Genomic DNA, 21467 nt, shown 5'->3' with positions numbered 1-21467 from the left:
ACTGGCCTTTCCTTGCAAAACACAAGTGAGCAGAGCTGCCAGATACATATTTCTGGGTGTGTTCAGGAGTACCATTTTTTGTCTTCAATTCATTTTTGTGACATCTTACAGAAGCCAATTCTTTACTTTCTACTTTTCTTTTACTTTTTTTACATTCTTTCAAAACTGTTTTATAATATCGGATGGCTCCTTAGGTCTACATTAACAGCTAAAATGTTGAACTGTTAAGGTGCCTGAGCTTGTTCTTCTTAAAAGGAAACCTCTGGACCCTCTCAGCTCCTTACCTCCTCACTAAATGCTAAAACTGGCCTTCAGAGCAAAGCCCGGAAACAAATCACTCCTATGCAAGGCTGCCAGGGCCCACCGTGCAGACCAGCCATCAGACCCAGGCGCTCCTCCAACTCTTCCTGCGGTCCCTGCTCTGAACACTCACGCAGCCAATGTTACAACAGCTTCCCTCGGCAGCACTTTCTGGCCCCAGAGCTGCCAAGTGCCAGGCATGGGGCCGACAATTCATCAGCCTGTGCAGCGACAGAAGGAAGAGCAGACACACAGGCCATGAGGATGCATGTGTCACCTGCACAATCCCAGCACAAAGGCCCAGTGCCACATCCTGCCTAAAGAAAGTGTCCTCCATGCCAGGGGCTGTCTGCTCAGTGTGGTCAGTGTGTCAGGAGGCAAGAGACACTGAGGCTGACAAGGCGCATGCACGTACCTGCTGCGTGTTTCTCTGGGACTGCAGGCTGGACTGGAGCCGCCGCAGCAGGGGAGCGCCATTCCTAGACAGCCTTTTGAGTAACCAGTAGCTGTGGGCTCGCTCCACAAACTGCTTCTTCCGCTGAATGGCCACCTGATTCGCAATCCTATTTAATCTAAAACATGGAAAAACTCAGAGTTTAGCTTTGAAGCAGTACATTCAAATGTTTTCATCAAAGAAACTAGAAATGAAGCATTACTTTTAATAAAACCACAGGTTCACAATTTAGTCTTCTCCTGAGCCATGATATACATTATTTCTACTATCCCTAGTGATACAAAAACAAAGTTCACAATTCAGCTATTTGAAGATTTCATCTACCAAAATATGTATCAGATTAAACATCTAAAAAGAAAGAATTGAGCAAAGCTTTAAGTACTTGTGATTCTTTGTGTGCTCTCTCGCCTATTCACGGGCTGGCTGGGGCCATCACTGCGGTGCTGAGGCTTCTCAGACTGACACTGTGGGCCTTGGTGCCACTCAACCCTCAAGGAAGACAGACTGGCCCACTGGAGGGACAGCAACTGACAGTCAGGGTGGGAAGAGTCTGTTCTGACTAAGTGACAACTGGGCCTCTCCAGACTCCTGAGAAACCTCATTTTTCTAGGGACTACAAAATGCAAAATGATAAAAAACAAGTGCATGAGAATGAGGTCCTTATTTAAACCCTTAAAGGCCAGCCAGAGAGGCTTTCTGCTAGAACAAAAGATGGCCCATCATCAATTTGCCTCAAGGAAGCCAAAAAAATGATAAATTCAATCATAAACCAGCACTTACTGCAATAAGCAGCTCCTCACCCCGCACCAAACATCAAAAGTTTCAAAACTGTTTTATAATATCGGATGGCTCCTTAAATTAAAATTAAGGAATTTTGAGTTCAACTTTTTGAAGACTTCAAATCAAAACTTTTACAAAATAAACAATAAACAAAAACATCAGGTAGAAAGCACAGCTCCTTCCTGAGACTGCTCCCAATCTCTCTGCTGTAGGTCTCCTGCCCTGAGGCTCTCCTTGGGTCACCAGGACCCTTTCTGTGCCTGCATGCTCAAGGCAGCCCAGGCACCCAGCCCACATCTCCAATGAAGGTGACTGCAGCACACTAAAAGGCTGGGCTTTAGCAAAAGTGGAGTGGGGGACCCTTGGGCTCAGACCATGGCCCCACACAGGTTCTACAACCACAAGTTGGATAGGGCTGGTCATGCTCAGCTCATGGACTACTGCTTGGCACAGCAGTTTTACCACTTCTGACTGTGAAGTGAACTGTGTGAATCCTAACACTACACAGCCCAGAGCAGCTGCACCCAGACAGGGATGCTGGGACACAGACCCTTGGGTTCTTTTAATGATCAGATGAGGCAAAACAAATGGAAGTATGTTTGAGCAATCTGAAGAGCCAAGGAAATGCTGGTTGCAATCCACTTCATGAAGGACCTCATAAGACAACCACACCTTCTGCAGCAGCAGGATCTCTGGAAACATGCATAGCCCCAGGGCTGCAATGGAATCACATGTAAAGTGCACCCCAGAAGACAGCACCCAGACACCACTGGTGCCAACACTGGCTCTGCCCTCGTGAGCAATGGCTCACCCTCACCCCGAGGCGGCACCAGGTGCACAGGCTGCAGCCACTACCTCCTGGCAGCAAACACAGCCACACTCCAACCTGCACCCATCAACCAGTCTAACTACCAGCTTACTAGGAGTGCAGGGTGGAACAACAACACACCAGACTGCACCAGGGACACACAATCAACCCACCAAGCCCAGTCGGGGGTCCGCTGCAGACAAGAACCTGGGAGGACCCCCAACAATTAAATTGCAATGAAGAGACCAAAGAAGAGAGATCAAAAGACATAAATGCTGGATGTAGTCTGTCCCAAGAGTCCATGGACAAGAAGCCTAATTGCCAGCGTGGCAATTTGAAGAGGTGCCCAGTGGAAGGTCAAAACAACAGCTGCTCTCCACACTCTGGCTTCCTGTCTTGCCACACTTGCTCCCACCAGAGGCCAAATCCATGAGGCTGCCCCAGCTTGAACTTGCAGCTCCAAAAAATGCTGGGTCCTAGAGGATGGGAAGAGGCTAGCAGGGGATGGGGCTAGCAAGGTCTTGCCTTCTAACATGAATGGTGGTTACAAGGTGTTTACAGTAAATCAATAATGCACACATCAGTTTTACAACCTTTCCAGTCTTGTATTGTATGTACAAAATTTTTAAATATTCATCAACAGTGCACTCAAAATTTTCTCAGTACAGCTGATTTTAAAAGCAAGGTGTCTTCAAGGGGAAGGTTTCAGGTACATTTTGGTGATACAGCCTTTAGAGATAACAATAAACACCTACGCCTTGCAATAGCTGGTTACTCTAAACCTTCTGAAGGGCTTAAGCTTGCCCACCTTCTACCTTCTGGAGAAATTCAAGCATTTAAGTGGAGGTCAACTGATTAACATCAGTTTGTAATTTTTGGTACAACATTTTTTTTGGCTTACTTTATTCATTTATTTGGTGCTGAAGATCAAACCCAGGGCCTCATACATGCTAGGCAAGCATTCTTCCATTGAGCCCCAGCCCTTGGTATAATATTTTAAATAGTTTTTTTGGAAGCTAAAACTTGAGTACAGTGCTACCATAAAACTGCATTTAATACAACCTACTTTAGATGTGACCAACATTTCCACCATATAAAAACAAACCAGGACAAGAACTGAGGGTGAACTTGTCTCACTCCCACAGTAAGTAATGTTTGTCCGTGAAAAGGTTAAGCTTTTTTTTTTTTTTTTAATTGAACTCAGGGGGCACTCAACCACTGAGCCACATCCCCAACCCTACATTGTATTTTATTTACAAACAGGGTCTAAGTTGCTAAGCGCCTCGCCATTGCTGAAGCTGGCTTTGAGCTTGTGATCCTCCTCTCTCAGCCTCCCGAGCAGCTGGGATTACAGGTGCGTGCCACTGCACCCAGCGTGGAAGCTGTCTTTTTTAAAATCCCATTTACTCCAGGGCTGGAGGTTGTGGCTCAGTGGTAGAGTGCTCTCCTGGAATGCAGGAGGCACTAGGTTCAATCCTCAGCACCACATAAATGTAAAATAAAGATACTGTGTCCACCTAAAACTGAAAAATAAATATAAAAAAAAATTGCAACAATAAATTCCATTTACTCCAGATACACATCTCCAGTAAGCATCACCTGTGGTCAACTCTCAAGCTGAATACTTGGTGTTTCCATGTGTACTGACAATTTTAACAACTTATCAAGAGGAAACCTAGGTCCACCTGGCATGCACTGGGACAATGGACAACAGAAAGAAAGCAGCTCTGGATAGAAGCCAGATGTGCCAGGTCAAGTGCCAGACTACTCTCAATCCACCACACCACCTTCAGAAGTATGTGCATATCACTTCATGTCCTAGAAGTTACAACTCTCCACCACTGGACCCTGGAGTGAAAAACGCCAGATTCCAATTCAAAGTGCAAACTGCTTTTTAAAATTACTTTAGGGACTCATGTAAGGAAAGAGCTAAAGAATTCAGAATTTGAGAGGGTAAGAGAATGGAAGAGAAGCTTCCAGGCTGCAACGACTTAAGCCCCCATCTCAACTTTTAATCAAGAGTCAAGGGAAAACAGACTACAACTGATCTCAACAAAGACACAATTCAAAGAAACAAGAAAGAGGCCCCTGAAACCTGGACTGAGATGCCAGAAAAGCAACCTGATATACACCTGTTAAGCCACGACATGCATTGGGGGCGACTGGGGAAGGGTCCCCTCAAAGAGGAAAGATCACCAGAGTGGCAGAGTCAGGTGCTCACTGCATGGCAAGGAGGAGATTCCTGAACACCTGTCGACAGAGACTACATTAACAAAAAGTACCTGAAATGAAACATACGGACTGAAAGAGCCAGCACTGTGAGGACGCCAGCACCAGGCTGGGTGCAGCTCAGAGTGGAGCACTGGCCCAGGAGCACCAGGCCCTGGATTCCACCCCAGCACGGCATACAGGAGAAAAAGAATACACAAGGAAGCCTCACAAAACCAAAACTTGTTCTTGGAAGGAAAGGCCAGTCAACTTCAGAAAGACCCCTTCAAGGAAAAAAGACCGAAACTGTTGGGAAAAAGTATAACGGCAGCTGCACCGCAGGAAAAAAACCCCAACATGGCGCCTAAGGACCTTCTCTTCCTATTTTCCCTTTTCACTGGCACGAAAAGTTCCCGCCAGTGTAAACTCTCCCGCAGGCGCCAATTTCAAATCTCACTGGGGGGAAACCTTAGCCCCAATAAGAACTAATTTCGTGGGCTCTGGAACTGACATCTGGAAGAACTTACCAATAAACGAGTGGCCCGTCATTTACCTAAGCCCTGCTACCTCTCCTTAGATCTATATAAAGCCCACAGCCTTTTGTAATAAAGTGGAACTCTCCCCGGCGAAGTGTCTTGTGTGGAGGAATTCTTTCATTCTGGTGCCGAAACCCAGGACACGGGTGAGCTCATTTTAACAAGAGCCCCGGTCCCGGCTCCACCGAGACACTGCGCCCTAGTCTGCTCTTTCAGACGCTGGTTCACTGCACTGACCACTGAACTGGTTTAGGTAAGTCCCCCCTCCCCGGCTCGCCAACTCTCTTCGGGCTAACAGCAGGAACTGTGACCGTGACTGTCAGGCACACTCCTGACGCCCGGTAGGGAGGAGGGAACCCACCCCACTAAGACCTTCACTGGCCACAGTGGACCCTCTGGTGAGCCACTTCCCTTTTGGGCGAGAGGCTTCTGGGTTTACACAAGAGGCTCCCCAGTTTCTTCCTCCTCCGCCCGAGCTCCGTTCCTCTCATTCCTGACTCTTTCGCTCCAGTCAAAAACTTTCCTGACGTCAGGTTGCCTGTGGCTCCAGCCCTATTGGGTCTCACAGATCGCACTTCACTGGTAACGACCAGGTAGTGCCCTCTGTATTTCCTCGCGAAGGTCGGTCATTTTGGGGATGCCCACTTGATCCCTCGTTTGCCCTGAGCTTCCAGAAAGCTATTCCAACCCGGGTTTTCTCTTTGTCCCTCTCTCTTACTCTTATTCTCTCTCTCTCTCTCTCTTCCATCTCTCCCTGTGACCATGGGTGTCTGTACCTGAAGCCTCACCCCTCAAATGTCTAATAAAAATTCTGGCCACACTGTCCCTCACACCAGACATCAAGCCCAAACTCCTGATCAAATTCTGTACCCAAGATTGGCCTACATATCCTCGGGATAATGGCAATCATTGGCCTCTAGAAGGCTCATTAGATCCAAAATCTTCTCCGGGAACTACTGCTAGCGTCTGAAAGGGTGGAAGGAGATTCCCAGGTCTTCCCGTCCTGCCCTCTGCTCTCTGCTCCCAACCTTCCCTCCGCTCTTCATGTCTGCACTCCCTCCCAGCAGTACCGCGGCCCCTCCCCCTCCCTGCTGCAGAGGCCCTGTCTGCGCACTTCCCCTCCTCTTCCTCCGCGGAGACATCCCCCTCCCCTCCCTCTTCTTCCTGTCCACCGCCCGTGGCCCTGTCTGCGTGCTTCCAGTCTGCCTGGCCACCAGACACGTGCACTGGTGCTCCACCTTCCCGGTGAGGTGGACGAAACGGCCGGTAGTGCGCCCTTGGCAGCCTGGAGAGGCCTCGGGATCCCACCTCAGCCGGCGGCCCGCCGTCCTTCACCTTCATTGCGCTACGGCAGCTTTCCCGCAAGCCCTTGACTTGCTTGCGCCTCCCTTTTGCCACCCGGTTCCAAAGGGCGGGCAGGATGGGTCCCACCTGGCTGCAATGGGTGGGACGCTCCGGATCCCTCCTCCCCCACTCTGCTCACCTCTTCTACTGATAAGCCCTTTCCCCTCCCCCTACTCATGCCTCTCTTCTACCCACACGGGTCCCACCAATCCCTCTTATCAGATAACCCACAGTTCCTTTGTCCTCTCAGGGAAGTAGCTGGTGCTGAAGGGATAGTGCAAGTGCATGTCCCATTTTCGCTTCAAGATCTTTCCCAGATTGCAAAACGTCTTGGATCCTTCTCTGCTGACTCTTCTGCTTGTATTAAGGAATTCCGATATCTCTCCCAGACCATGACCTTACCTGGCACGTCGTCTATGTTGTTCTGTCCTCTACTCTGACCCCAGATGAGCGAGCCCGCATTCAGCATTCAGCAGGCTGCTCGAGATCATGCTGACCAAATTCGTTTAACAGATATGACTCTCCCCACGGGTGAAGCAGCTGTTCCCCTAACCGAACCTAACTGGGACTATCAAGATGGCCAACAAGATCGCCGTCACTGTGCTCGCGTGGTCCAATATCTTATAGCAGGCATGCCAGCAGTTTCTAATAAGATAGTTAACTTCAATAAACTGAAAGAAAGTACCCAGAATCCTGATGAAAATCCATCCTTATTTCTCAACTGCCTTACAGAGGCCCTAACCAAATACACTAAGCTGGACCTTGAGTCTCCCACCAGGGCTACAGTGTTAGCAACCCATTTCATTACTCAATTGGCCTATGATATCAGAAAAAACTCAAATGAGTTGAGGAGGGCCCTCAGACCCCTATCTGAGATCTGGTGAAAATGGCCTTTGAAGCAGGCTCCATTGCAGGCCCTGAGGCCTACGTCTCCAGCAGAAGTTTCAGAGGGGAACCAGCATTCCTCTCCACCAGAGGCTTGCCTCAAATGTGGATGTGAAGGTCACTGGGCTCGCCAATGCCCAGACCCATGGCTTACTCCCAAGGCCATGCCCCACCTGTAACCAGACAGGACATTGGAAGAGTGATTGCCCCATGGCTGGCCCTTCCTCAGCGCCTCTACGCAGGGGTATGACCAGTCAGGCAGTCCCCTCTCCTGAACTTTTGGGGTTCGCAGAAGACTGAAGAAGCCCAGATTCAAAGACCCCCATCGCCCTCTCTGAGCCCAGGGTAATGCTCCAGGCAGCGGGTAAGTCCATAAGCTTCCTTGTGGACACGGGGGCTACCTATTCTGTCTTGCCTGCCCATTCTAGGCCTCTGTTTCCTTCCCAGGTCTCAGTTATGGGGATTGATAACAAACCCTTCTCCCCAAACAGAACTGTAAAGCTGGCCTGTGCCCTGGAGGGACACCCATTCACTCACTCTTTTCTGGTCATTCCATCCTGCCAGTTCCTCTCCTAGGCAGAGATGTTCTCCAATTACTAGGAGCCACCCTTTAACTATACCCCAAGAATACTACCACCCATCTCCTTCTGCCTCTAATCCTTACCCTCTCTAATGACCTGACAGTACCTACTGTGCCATTGCCCCCTGATCTAGTTGATCCCCAGGTCTGTGACATCTCCACACCAGTCATAGCCTCCCGCCACTAGCCAGTCCGTATCCAGCTGAAATGCCAAACTTAAATTTCCTTCGAGTCCTTAAGACTCCCCCTGCAACACTCCCATATTTCTGTTACACAAATCCTCAGGAGCCTATCACTTAGTCCAGGAACTCCGCCTAATTAATGAGGTAGTTGTTCCCATCCACTCGGTGGCTTGCAACCCTCATGCTTTTCTTTCTCATATCCCCCATTGACCATTCACTTTACTGACCTGGATCTTAAAGCTGGCTTCTTTACAGTGCCTCTGCATCCTGACTCTTATTTACCTCTTTACCTTCACATGGGAAGACCTTACATCCTTTAGGTTTCAACAGCTGACATGGACAGGCCTACCCCAAGGCTTCAGGGACAGTCCCTACCTCTTTGGTCAGGCCTTGACACAGGATTTAACTGTTTGTGATTTGGGGATAGCACTCTCTTACAGTTGGATAGAAGCCTTCCCTACCTCCAGGAAAACTGCTGACACCATCGGAAACTGCTGACACTGTCGCCTCCATCCTCATTGAGCAGATCACTCCTAGGTTCGAACTTCCTGCCTCCATCCAGTCAGACAACGGTCCAGCCTTCACTTCTCAGGTTGTTCAACTAGTTTCCAAAGGAGGCTCCACATCCCCCACTGACCCCAATCCTCGGGTAAGGTTGACAGGACTCACAGCATTCTCAAGGACCATCTCACCAAATTTGCTATTGAACTCAGATTGTCCTGGCCCAATCTTTTGCCATTGGCCCTCACCCAAATTCGGGCAACCCCTAGAGCCCCCTTAGGCCTTAGCCCCTCTGAGCTGTTCTATGGGCGCCTTTCTTAATCAACTAAAACTTTCCTGTCACTCCTCCCCCCACCTTGTGTCCTACCTGCCCTATTCTCATACTTCTGTACAAACTCCTAAGAGAACACGCAGACCCGTGTCTTCCTGCACCATCTGTTACTTCTGTTCCAGCACAATCAGGAATTGAATCAGACCCTCTTCAACCGGGTGATGCAGTCTTACTTTGAGAGCTACATTCTCAGTCGTTGAAACCTCGCTGGACGGGACCTCATACAGTCAAATTTCCACCATGCTGGGGCCCACCAAACTCAAAGTTTCTCGTCAACCCTCTCCTGTTACTAATCATTAATCTCTCTCAAGCTTCTATCCCAACCCACAGATGGAGCTTCTACATCCAAGTGACATGGCAACAGGATGGCACCACCCACTCTCAGTTTATGGATCAAGGCAATTACCCTTTCACTGGCTGTAATTGGGCCCTTAACGTTACTGGATTCAACTGGACCACCTCATCCCACTTATGTTCAGCAATGCTATGCTTCATAGCAGACCAAACTGAGGAATCCTGTAAGCACTGGCCTGACACCTATGGCAGATGCCCTTATAATTCATGCAAAAAAGACTTTCTAGATAAGCCTCGCTGTGAGAATCGAGCATACACCAAATTGACCTTCTAACAGCGGAAAAGGGAGGTACTTGCTTATTTCTCAGGGAAGAATGTTGTTATTATATTAATGAATCTGGTCTAATAGAACAAAATATTATTAAATTACAAGAATTATTGACCCAATTGCTCAAACCCACCTCCCCTAATCCCATAACGGGGTTCTTCCAATTCTCTCTCACCACGTACTTGCTACCTCTCTTGGGGCCCCTTATTGGGATGCTCCTTTTTTGCGCTCTATTGCCCTGCATAATGAAGTTCCTTCAAACCCAATTACAGAAAATTTCTAATCAAACTTTCAACCAGCTTCTGCTTAGGCACTGCCAGCCTCTGATGACCAATGAACCCCCAACATCTTCAAGAGAACAGCTCACTCATTGCTGAAGCTCACTACCAGGCGCGATGGAATGCAACGGACATCGGACAGCGGGAGACAACGAGCCAGGAGAACCTCTTAATCTGCCACCCTGGATTCTTGAGTCTTTATGTCCTTTTAAGCCTCCTCATGGCCCTTGGCCTCTTCTCTGTCAGTCCCCCAACATGGAACTTCTGCCAAAAACTGACCTTTGCTTTAATTTTTATCTTCATCCTGTTTTTGTTCGATCTGATCTTCTTCAGGTGCTGGTGACGCCATGTCAAGGTAACGCTTCCAATATTTCCTAGAGTCTCTGTTACAGGACCAGTGGCTGATACCAACAACCTCCTCCATCCAGGACTGGGTCGATGCCATCGACGACTTGTGGCTTCAGGGAACTTTTATAGACTTCACCTCTACCGAAGTAGCTGTCTATAGCCACTGGGTTTTATTTCTGTTTGCCATGATATCCCCAGACCTGCCCCCGCCCCCAACATTCCTCCACTTCCCCTTCTAGGCCCTGCACTGCCCCCCGCACAGCCGGAAGCAGCCAGATCTGACTAACAACACCCTAGTTCCTAAGAAAACAAAAAGGGAGGAATACTGGGAAAAAGTATAATGGCAGTCGCACTGCAGGAAAAAAACCCCAACATGGCGCCTAAGGACCTTCTCTTCCTATTTTCCCCTTTTTTCACTGACGCGAAAAGTTCCCGCCAAAAGTTCCCACCAGTGTGAACTCTCCAGCTGACACCAATGTCAAATCTCGCTGGCGGGAAACCTTAGCCCCAATAAGAACTAATTTCGTGGGCTCCAGAACTGACTTCTGGAAGAACTTACCAATAAACGAGTGACCCGTCATTTACCTAAGCCCTGTCACCTCTCCTTAGATCTATATAAAGCCCACAGCCTTTTGTAATAAAGTGGAACTCTCCCCGGCGAAGTGTCTTGTGTGGAGGAATTCTTTCAAAAACAATGTAAGAAATGGGAAGGAAAAAAATAATCAGAAACCCAATTTAAAATGATCTTATGCCAATAAATTTGAAAACTTAGATACAAAACAAATCTGCAGAAAAATCTTATCTGTCAAAACTGACTTGTGGAGTCACCTAAGTACACCAATAAAATAATTATTTTAGAAACTGATTTAATAGTTGCAAAATTTATTCCCATCCCCAAAAGAACACAAAAAGAAGACTCTCCAGAAAAGGATCTGGCTGAGTGTCCCCAGTCTGCTTGGATGGAAAGAGGAGTTGCAGCCAGCTCCTCAAAGCCTGCAGCAGTGGGGCAAGGGTCATGCACAGCAGGGACACTTGGTCTGTGGGACAAAAGGAGTCCCTGAGGCCAAGTAAGTATGAAAGGTCACAACACACCCAGACCAAGGACATTGGCAGTTTTGACCCTGGAAGGTCAGCCACCTCCAAGGGTGCACAGAAAGCTTCCAGGAGAGCACGGCCACATCCTGCAGGGGAGTACCATAGGCGTTTACGGGCTGGCTGGGCAGCCCTTGCAAAGGGAGAAAGTTACAGACTGTTACTGAGTGACCCTGAAGGCCTGCTGGAGAGGGGAAGACAAAATGATACATGTAATCATCGCCAAATCCAAGTGTAGAGTCCACAAAAATTCCACCTTCCGAAGACTTGTCCAGAAACCTGACAGCTTGACCTTAAAACTCTTACAGAATCAGGATCAACACCAATGCACCTGCAGAGGCAGCAGATCTCACCCTTGTGAACAGGCTGGGCAAGTGCAGAACTCCAAAGAACAAAACCGGTCACGGAGAAAACCTGTAGAGCGTACAAGAGGTATCATGGATCTCTATGGACAAAGAAGCCACCAAGCAGTGATTATGGAACAAATAACACCCACAATGAAAATTCAAAAACCAACCCTAAGTGGACTAGCAACATCCACTGAACAGCATCTGCTGAGCACTTCCATGTGCTGCCAGGCTAGACGTGGAGTCAGCTCAGGGAGCCAGGCAGGCCAGACCAAACAGAGCAGGAGGATGGCCAGAGGGCAGGCACAAACTAAAGTTGCCACGAGAAAACATTTTCAGACCTCAGAGAAATGAGGATTATTCAAATCAGACACAACAAGCACAAGCCATGAACACCCTGACCCTAAGAGCTGCCTTTATAAGATAATCCTGACGGAAAACAGAAGAGATAGCAGCCCACTCCCACTGACAGAGGGTGTCCCAAGGTGCAGGGCAGATTCCTGACTGCGGCTATGTCCTTCAACTCTCACACCTACCAGGGTGGGCACACTTGCACCTCTGTTTTACAGGCAGGAGGAACACTAGGCCCAGGGAAAAGATGTGCTAGACTTGCCGTTGGCCTTTTAACACACATGCCCATGCAGAAGAGGATGGCAAGTTCAAGGTCAGCCTCAAGTAAAAAGGGCTGATGGTGCAGCTCAGTGGCAGAGCATCCTTGGGTTCAATCCCTAGTATAGCTGGGATCAGGATCACATCCTGATCTACAAACAGAAGGACAAAAGAAGAGTAGGTGTGGAGTGAGACAGTCACAGCTACACAGGCCCAGGAGGGCCAAGAGATGCTGCAGATGTTCCTAGGACAAAAATGTATTACTAAAGAACTACTAAAGATTCAGAGCATTCTAAAACTCCTGTTAAATGACCCCAGGTTTTGCCTAAAAACATTTTTAGACAAGACATCCAAAGCACTAGCAATCAAAGAGAAAAAAGAGCCACCATGGTAGTACACACCTATACTGCAAGCTACTGAGAAGGATCACGAGCTTGAGGCCAGCCTCAGCAACTTAGCAAGACTCTATCTCCAAAAACTAAAATTAAAGGCTGCATAACTCAAGTGTAGAGCTCTTGCACAGCATACCCAAGGCCCTGGGTTCAATCCCCAGTACTAAAAGATAAAAAAGAGATGATAAAATTGGACCTCCTAAAAATTTAAAAACTGTTTTGCTTCAAAGGATACCGTGAATAAAGTACTAAGGTAACCTACAGAATGAGAACAAACACTTGCAAATCATGTATCTGATGGGAATCTAGTATCCATAATAAAAAATTAATAGCTGGCCAGGCGCAATGGTGCACGCCTGTAATCCCAGCGGTTCAGGAGGCTGAGGCAGGAGGATCTTGATTTCAAAGCCAGCCTCAGCAAAGGCAAGGCGCTAAGCAACTCAATGAGACCCTGTCTCTAAATAAAATACAAAATAGGTCAGGGGATGTAGCTCAGTGGTTGAGTGCCCCTGAGTCCAAACCCCAGTACCCCTCCCAGAAAAGAATCAATAACTGAACAGTAAGTCAGATAAATAAAGAAAGAAAGAAAGAAAGAAAGGGGGCAGGGGGTGTGAATGGACATTTGTCCAAAGAAAACACACACACAGAGACAATAAGTAAGATGTTCCACAGTTTTAGCCATCAGGGAATTGTGAATCAAAGCCACAAATAACTATTGCTTCATATCACTACATGGCTACCATCAAAAGACAAGGGAATGAGAATCTGCAGCAGTTCCTAAAAATGCTCAGCAGCATTACCATGTGACCCAGCAACTCCTCTCCTGGGAAGAGAAACAAAAACCCAGGTCCACACAAAAACCTGTACACAAATGTTTGATGCAGAGCTGCTCCTAAGTCACAAAGCAAAAACCCAAATATCCACCAAAAGATGAGTATATTTTTTTCTAAGAGAGAGAGAGAGAATTTTTTAATATTTATTTTTTAGTTTTCGGTGGACACAACATCTTTATTTTTTATTTTTATGTGGTGCTGAGGATCAAACCCAGTGCCCCGCGCATGCCAGGCAAGCGCACTACCACTTGAGCCACATCCCCAGCCCAAGATGAGTATATTTTTAAAACGTAATTTATTGATACAATGGAACATTACTCAGCTACAAAAAGGAAGGAAGTACTGATCCATGCTACCACTGATCCACGGATGAACCTTGAAAAAGTTCGCCCAAGAAGCCAACACAAAGGAGAAGCAGTACCGGTTCTGTTTACACAACACTGCCTGAAGAGGCATGCCACCAAGACAAAGCAGGCCAGCAGCAGAATGGGNGCACCTGCAGAGGCAGCAGATCTCACCCTTGTGAACAGGCTGGGCAAGTGCAGAACTCCAAAGAACAAAACCGGTCACGGAGAAAACCTGTAGAGCGTACAAGAGGTATCATGGATCTCTATGGACAAAGAAGCCACCAAGCAGTGATTATGGAACAAATAACACCCACAATGAAAATTCAAAAACCAACCCTAAGTGGACTAGCAACATCCACTGAACTGTACACTTTAAATGGGTGAAAATTTTATGTGTGTGAATTGTATCTCAGTAAAGTTGTTTTAAAAGAAGTGATAAAACGTTTCCACGGATGGGAGCAGTAAAAAGGGTGTGTGTAAGCAAACCTCACCTTCTAACAGGGAAGGGCCACATGGGTCCCCAGGGCTATCTGGGGTTATTATTTTCACATATGGTCTACATATTACTTGGTATATAATGAATGTTATCAGTTCTTACAATATACTAAAATCTACAGTACTAACAAACAAGTCAATCATTTGAAAAAAATAACATTAATGCATATTGACATACTTTGTATCATAAATTTGGGGGGTTTTTGTTAAGAGAAATAAAAGGGAGCCTTAATTTAAAAGGGTATTTATAAAATCTCCTTCCAATCAGCTCTCCATTGGCAATCCTAGTCTGAGATCAGATAAAGATGAGAAAAGCCTACCTCAGCTGTCATTGTCACATTGTCCACAAAAATACTCCAAGACCCACAATGCCATCATATATAAGTTTTTTTGTTGTTGTTGTTTTGGTTTTTGGGGTTTTTTTTTTTGTACCAGGGATTGAACTTAGGGACACTCAACCAGTCCTCAGCCCTATTTTGTACTATTTTGTGTTTTATTTAGAGACAGGGTCTCACTGAGTTGCTTAGGGCCTTGCTTTTGCTGAGGCTGGCTTTGAACTCATCCTCCTGCCTCAGCCTCCTGAGCCGCTGGGATTACAGGCATGCACCACGGTACCTGGTTTTTGGGGGGGCTTTTTTGTGGTGCTGGGGAATAAACCCAGGGCCTTGTGCTTGCAAGGCAAGCACTCTACCAACTGAGCTATATCCCTAGCCCCACCGCAACTGGTTTATATGTAAATCTTTAAAAAAAAAAAATCTAAAAAAAAATTGAGGGCTGGGGATAGAGCTCAATTGGTAGAGGGCTAGCGTCACACACAAGGCCCTGGATTTAATCCCAGCAGCACCAAAAAAAAAAAAAAACCTATAGACACAAAATGCTCATTTTAAAGAATACACTATACACTGAAGGAAGCTACCTAAAAATATGTCTAACCGATTCTATTTTCTAAATATTTTTTAGTTGGCAATGGACCTTTATTTATGTATTTATTTATTTATTTGTGGTGCTGAGGGTTAAATCCAGGGCCTCACACATGCCAGGCAAGTGCTCCCAGCCCCCTCATCGATTTTTTAGAGAGCAAACCATGAACTTTCACTTTGATGCTCAGAAAGTCCTACATGAGAGGTGAGGTGAGGCCACGCAAGCCAGGGTCCTGTCACAGGGACTCATCCAAAAGCACCAGCTGGCAGAGTGCCGCCACCACCACACAGAAAAGACCCAAGAGCAGACAAGGCTCTGTCAAGAAGAAGGGTGGCCTACCTCAACGGGGTGGCTTGGTGCAAGGCCACAACAGGGCAAGAGACAGGGTAGGACCCCAAAACCAGCAGGCCCAGCCATATGGCCGACAGCACCGACAACTCGCGCCACCCTGAAGGACGAACGCGAAAGCCTTCTGACCCTACACCAAGTGAGAAAAGCCTGATCCACGTGGCTACACTGGTTATGATTTTAAGAGTCCACACACATTCATGGGTGAAATTACACGACTGAAACTTCTCCCTTCTCCACGACAGAAGGGGAGGACAGGTAAAGGAATCCTGACCAGGTACATGAACTTTTGAAGCTAAGTTGCAGAACCGGTGGGTTCTCTCTAAATATTTCCTAATTCAAATATATATATTTTTACAGATATCACTGAAAATAAGAAGCCAGCCAAGGGGACGAGAGGTCCAATAACTAGCGCACACAGCCCAGGGCAAGACACACACCCAAGTCCCACCCAGGCCAGAGGAGGGGTGACAGGGCCAGTCTGTAACTAGCAACTCACATGCACAGTGAAAGAGTGTGGCCACTCTCCCACTCTGAATCCCACCTCAAGACAGCTCCTGCAGGTGGCGCCTTCTTCACACTGGGTCCTCCCGCTTCAGCCAGGTTGGCACCAAACAGCAGCTGCGAGGGGCCAGGCGCATGAAGACCTGAGGACAGAAGTCCAGGCCACAGTGTGTCCACACACTCACAAGAGCCTACCCAAACAGAGTGCTGCTGGGAGGGGGACAAGAAGACTGCAGGGTCCCAGAAGCCACACATGGTCCTAGGGCCACACCAAGTGCTTCAGAGGAGGCTCCACTGCTTCTGGTTTGAAAACTCCTTGGGCTGAACCATATTTTGACAAATAAAAATGTTTGCTTTGCTTTATTAGAGACAGAGACAGAGGAGCTGGGGCTGGGGTTATGGCTCGCTGGTAGCAAACTTGCCTGGCATGTGTGAGGCACTGGGTTCAATTCTCAGCACCTCATCTAAGTAAATAATGGTCTAGCAACAACTAAAAACAAAAAAAGAGAGGGAGACAGAGAGAGAGAGAGAAAGAGGAGGGAAGGAAGGAAACTCCTGGGTAAATATCATGCGAAACCAAAAAAGAGACACCAAGAACCACCACTGCCCTGGCGTGGGCACAGCTCTAGGCGCACTCTCCGAGCTCCCACTCCAAGCATCCCTTCTGGAAAGCAGAGTCCGACACTTTCTCCTTTCCTTCCTGACACCTCTGCGTTGTCGAACTTTATAGCGGATGGGACTCACAGGACAGTTCAGGTCAGAGTGGCAAGAGCCTTTCCCCTCACAGTATCGATGCACAAAAATCACAGAATCATGAAAATGAGAGACAATGTCATTTAAAATATTATTTTATGCCCTCAAAGCCTGAAAAGCCCAGAATTTGCCTCTGGATGCAAATGCACAACACCACCGACAGACTCCCACCAACCCCACCACCCCACCCCAGCTACTGTAGCACACACCCAGTACTCAAGGTCTCCTTGGAGGCAAGAGTCCAATTTTATTATCAATCTCACTGATGGGTGGCTACTGAGGCACAGCTGCTCCCGGGACCCTAGGCCTCCCCTGCCACACCCATGTCCTGCTGTAGCAGGTGTCATGGAAAGTCAGGCCTTCCCGGTACACACTGACATCAGCACAAAAGCTAAGAGAAGGCAAGGACCCTGGACTGGGAAGCTGAAGGGATGGATACTCATCTTCCTGTCCTCACGGGAAAAACCAAGCAGGGACCACCAACAACCCCCAGTCTGGGCCTACACAAACTAAGGTCTCCCTGCAGAGTCTGATCATACTAGGTGGACGCACACCCAGCACACACCACAGCATCCAGGCATGACTTAGCAAGCCACAGGAGATGCCAGACCAGCCCAAAACTAAAAGCATTCTTCAAAAACAGCATGGAAGAATGAAAGAAAATGAGGGAAAGCCGTGGGAGCGTCCCACTCCAAGGCTGGAGGGTCACCAGTTTCAAGCAGCAACTGGCTTAGGACTGGGCCCTAGACAGGAGGAGGGGGAGGCTAGTGGGACACCAGTGTCTTCCTCCAGCAACGGAAGGCCTGGGGACCTGAGCCACATGAGGCGAACTCCTGGCACAGTGCAACCTGCAAGTGAGGGACATGCCCACACAGTGAAAGGACAGCAACGCGTAACTGCTGACTGCTGGGGGGCTTTATTCTCCTTATTTTGCAATATTTTGGAAATTTTTTTAAAGATTTTTGTAAGTTAAAGTTATTTCCAAATCAGAACTGAAAGCAAGGTCCTTGCTGCTGCATTCCTTCGGGATCCAGAAGAAAGTGCCTCAGTGGCTCTACAACAAAGTCCATTGTCCTGCTGTTTTAACTACAAGCAAATTCAAGCATGCCAGTCCCACCTAGAAGGGACAGTGGCGGGATGGCAGCACAAACCTGCCCCCACTATTAAAGAAAACCTCGAATAAATATTTGACCCCAACTCTGCCCAAACCAATTTACTATGGTTGAGAGTGACTAGAAATGGAAAGTCAGCCACTCTAGCCAAGTCCTCTCCACCTGGGATGCTTCAAAGAGGCCAGGCCCAGGCAGGAGAGGCCTGAGGTACCAGGAGCAGAGCACAGTGGGCAGGTTTTGCTTCAAAAAGTAGGGGGATACCTCAGAGAGCACAAGGGCAGTGCCAGGCCACACATCCTTCCCGTATCCAGAGCCAATCTGTTTGCAGATGTCCTGTCTCCCCTCTTAGGTGTGCCTCACTCCTCCAACCCAGGAGAGCCAGAGAAAGCACCAGAGCCAAGGAGGGCAGAAAGACATCTAGGCCAGGCAGCAGGAGCCCCCAGGCTGCTTTAGCAGTAAACACTGGCCCTGAGCTCCACACGGTACCTCGGCTTTTTCCTGTCAGTTGTGGCTATGGTGCTTCTCTCCCCACAGGGCTACTTCAGATACAAGCCACGCTCAAGGAACACTGCCACCTGCAGCCACAGGCGCCCACAGCCCATCCACAGGGGTGAACTCAGACAGCATTGCTCTCAGAGCCTCCAGGACAGGGCTCCCACCACCCATCCACGGCAGATGAAAAGTTACAGAATTTGGATGTTCTTTTGACATGACAGGCTACAACCTGATAACCCACTCTAGGTTGACATATCTTAAGTCAAAAATGCACTTAATGCACCTACCCTACCAAGCATCCTCGCTTAGCAACAGAATACCCCGTGGATACCCACTGTCCACCCTTTGCGCACTGCCCAGCATCTCCAGAGTATGTCACACTGCGTGAACACTAGCCAGGAAAAACAACAATCCAAAATTCAAAATGCTGTACTGAACAAGTTTCATTTTCATACACGAAGGGAAAACAAAATAAAATGCAAAACCCAAGCCAGTTTTTAAAATTTATTTATTGATTTACCTATGTATTTTGGTGGTGCTGAGGGTTGAACCCAGGGCCTCACTCATGCTAGGCAAGCTCTCTACCACTGAGTTACATCCTCAGCCCCCAGAACTTTGTATTGTCACACTCAAAAAAGTATGACATGACCCTGATAATGAAGTGTCAACTAGGCACTCGTGCTCTACTTCGGTCCTCATCTGGTGGCAGCAGCAGCAGGGCCCCACCGTGAACACCACACACAAGGAACACCATCATCATTTACCCAATAGCATGCCCACTACCCAGGTTTCTGCACTGGATAAACTAGGCACAATGATCCCAGTAGCTAAGGGTACCCACGACTGCATTCTGAGCCCAAGCGCGGATCAGAGCAGACATGAGCTACCTGGCTTCTCTTCTTCTGAAGAGAAAGAGTACCCCAGGCACAACCCAAGCAGGAGTTACCAGGTTTGATGTTTTAAGGGACGCAGAGCTCATGACTCTAAAGGAACCTTACCTGTCCCTTCTTTCCAGAACATTCCCTGGCTTGTCCCATCTCCTATCCCATGAAACAGCATGAAATGGATGAGTGAGCAGAAAACAAATTCCACTGGAGAAGCAGAGGCAAATGACTCTCTGAACAAGCATCAAACAAGGTGCAGCAACGCACCCCAGTAATTCCAGCAGCTTGGGAGGCTGAAGAAGGATCTAGAGTTCAAAGCCAGCCTCAGTAATTTAGAACCTAGTAAGACCATCTCTAAATAAAATATAAAAAAGGGCTGGGGATGTGGCTTCGTGGTTAAGCACCCCTAGGTTCAATCCCCAGTACCCAAAACAAAATCATCAAAATGTGATTTTTCTTAGGAAAAAAGTAAAGGAAAAAAGGAATTTTGCTTTCTAATTTAGACTCTCCTTCTTCTGTCTTACCCAATTTTAAATATAGTCACACAGAGCATAAGATTTCAGTCACTGGGGACCACACATACGAAGATAGTTCCATAAAAGTATGACAGACTGGAAATTCCTATGACCAGATCCCTCATAGTATGGTCACTTTTTTTTTTTCTGAAGACAGGGTCTCACTATGTTGCTCAGACTGGCCTAGAATCCGTGCACTCAAGCAACCCTCCTGCCTCAGCCTCCCCAGTAGATGAGACCACAGGCATGTGCCACCACATCCACCATCAATATAATGTCTGTGAGGACATTATATATATTTCTGTAAAGAAACCTGCTGCAATGCTTGTCACAGTACAGCAAATATAGGCATGCACAGTACATAGTACTTGACCGTGAAAATCAGCAACATCACTGGCTGGTGTATTTACTAAACTATATTTTTAACGATTGTTTTGGAGTAAATCCTTGTTATAAGAAAAAGTTTATAGTAAAATAGAATGCATCAGCTGCAGCCTCTCATATCTCATTTACCACGTGACTGACCCAAACCATCCAGGCTTCTGATGGTAGAACAAGGACAGAATCACTACTGACACATATCTCTCAGATGGCACCGCCACTTAGTGGCACATACCTATTCTTATTTCTGTGTTGGAAACCCTTTTCTTAGAAGAAGTTGAGGAAGGAGCTGAGGACACAGCTCAGTTGGTAGAGTGCTTGCCTCACATGCACAAGGACCTGGGTTCTATCCCTAGCATCACCAAAAAAAAAAAAAAAAGTGAGGAAGACACAGAAACAAGGGAGCGTGACTCTTGAGATACTGCCACAATTGTTCCAAAACCTCCGCAGCTGCCCACTGGGCTTGAAGGCTGAGACCCCTGCAGGCATGGCAATAAGGAACCCACAATGTCCAATCAGAGCAGAAGACAGTACATCCTCACACAGAGAAGGCCAAGCAGCTCGACAGCTGGACTGGGGTGGGTGCCACCAGAGAGCTCCACATGAGTCATCTGGGCAGCCACCGATGAAAACAGCCCCTCTAGCACCAACTCCAGAGGAAGTTCCCAAACGGGTAGGCAAAGCCAGGAATATCCTTATGATGTTCACAATCTATAGCTTAAGAGAAAGAAATAAAATGCAATCTTTGTGATATAGAAATGCTAAACATTAGAAAATTATATAAGGAAGATACTTTCTCTAAAATCTCTAAACAACCACTTCAATGGATCAGGCCTGTGTCCTCCTTCCATGTGATGGGCCTTCTGAGCTGATCTGGACACGTGCTCTGGACCCAGAGGCCAAAGGAAATGCAAAGCCTGAACAACTGCACATGGAACCCCAACCAAGGGTGCAAAAACACCAAGGGCAGTATCTCGGGCTTAAGAAGGGCCACCAGATCTGCTGCAAACTCAGCCATGGGCAGCAGCCAGCAAACCTCAGTCTCCAACAACACCCATCACAGTGCTCAGGGCCTGCCCTTCACATCTTGCAAGGTGGGTTGAACATCTTATACAAGCAGAGCACAGGAAGTGGGAACCTGTCCCAGGGGGCAAGGTAGCCTGAAACACCAGCATCTCTGCGAGACCTGACACTCAGACAGTAAGGCCTCAAACACACTTGCTCAGGTGTGCCTTTCTGTCTCTGCTCAAAGCTGGATGTTTCTTTCTAAACTTGGGGGGGG

At 47.7% G+C, this 21467-nt stretch overlaps 1 protein-coding gene across 1 annotated transcript in view; it reads right to left on the bottom strand.

Annotated features, from left to right (window-relative positions):
* Brd1 (bromodomain containing 1) overlaps positions 1–21467 on the bottom strand; it is a 52577-nt gene that overhangs the window by 26087 nt on the left and 5023 nt on the right. Inside the window, exon 3 of the mRNA XM_048803232.1 lies at positions 716–872. Within this exon, the coding sequence (XP_048659189.1) occupies positions 716–872 (157 nt within the window). The remainder of the gene's footprint in view (positions 1–715; positions 873–21467) is intronic.

The sequence above is a fragment of the Marmota marmota genome, unplaced genomic scaffold (genome assembly GCF_001458135.2).
Source record: "Marmota marmota marmota unplaced genomic scaffold, marMar, whole genome shotgun sequence".
Classification (NCBI taxonomy): Eukaryota; Metazoa; Chordata; class Mammalia; order Rodentia; family Sciuridae; genus Marmota; species Marmota marmota.
The sequence above is the reverse complement of the archived record's forward strand: the minus strand, read 5'-3'. Positions and strand labels throughout refer to the sequence as shown.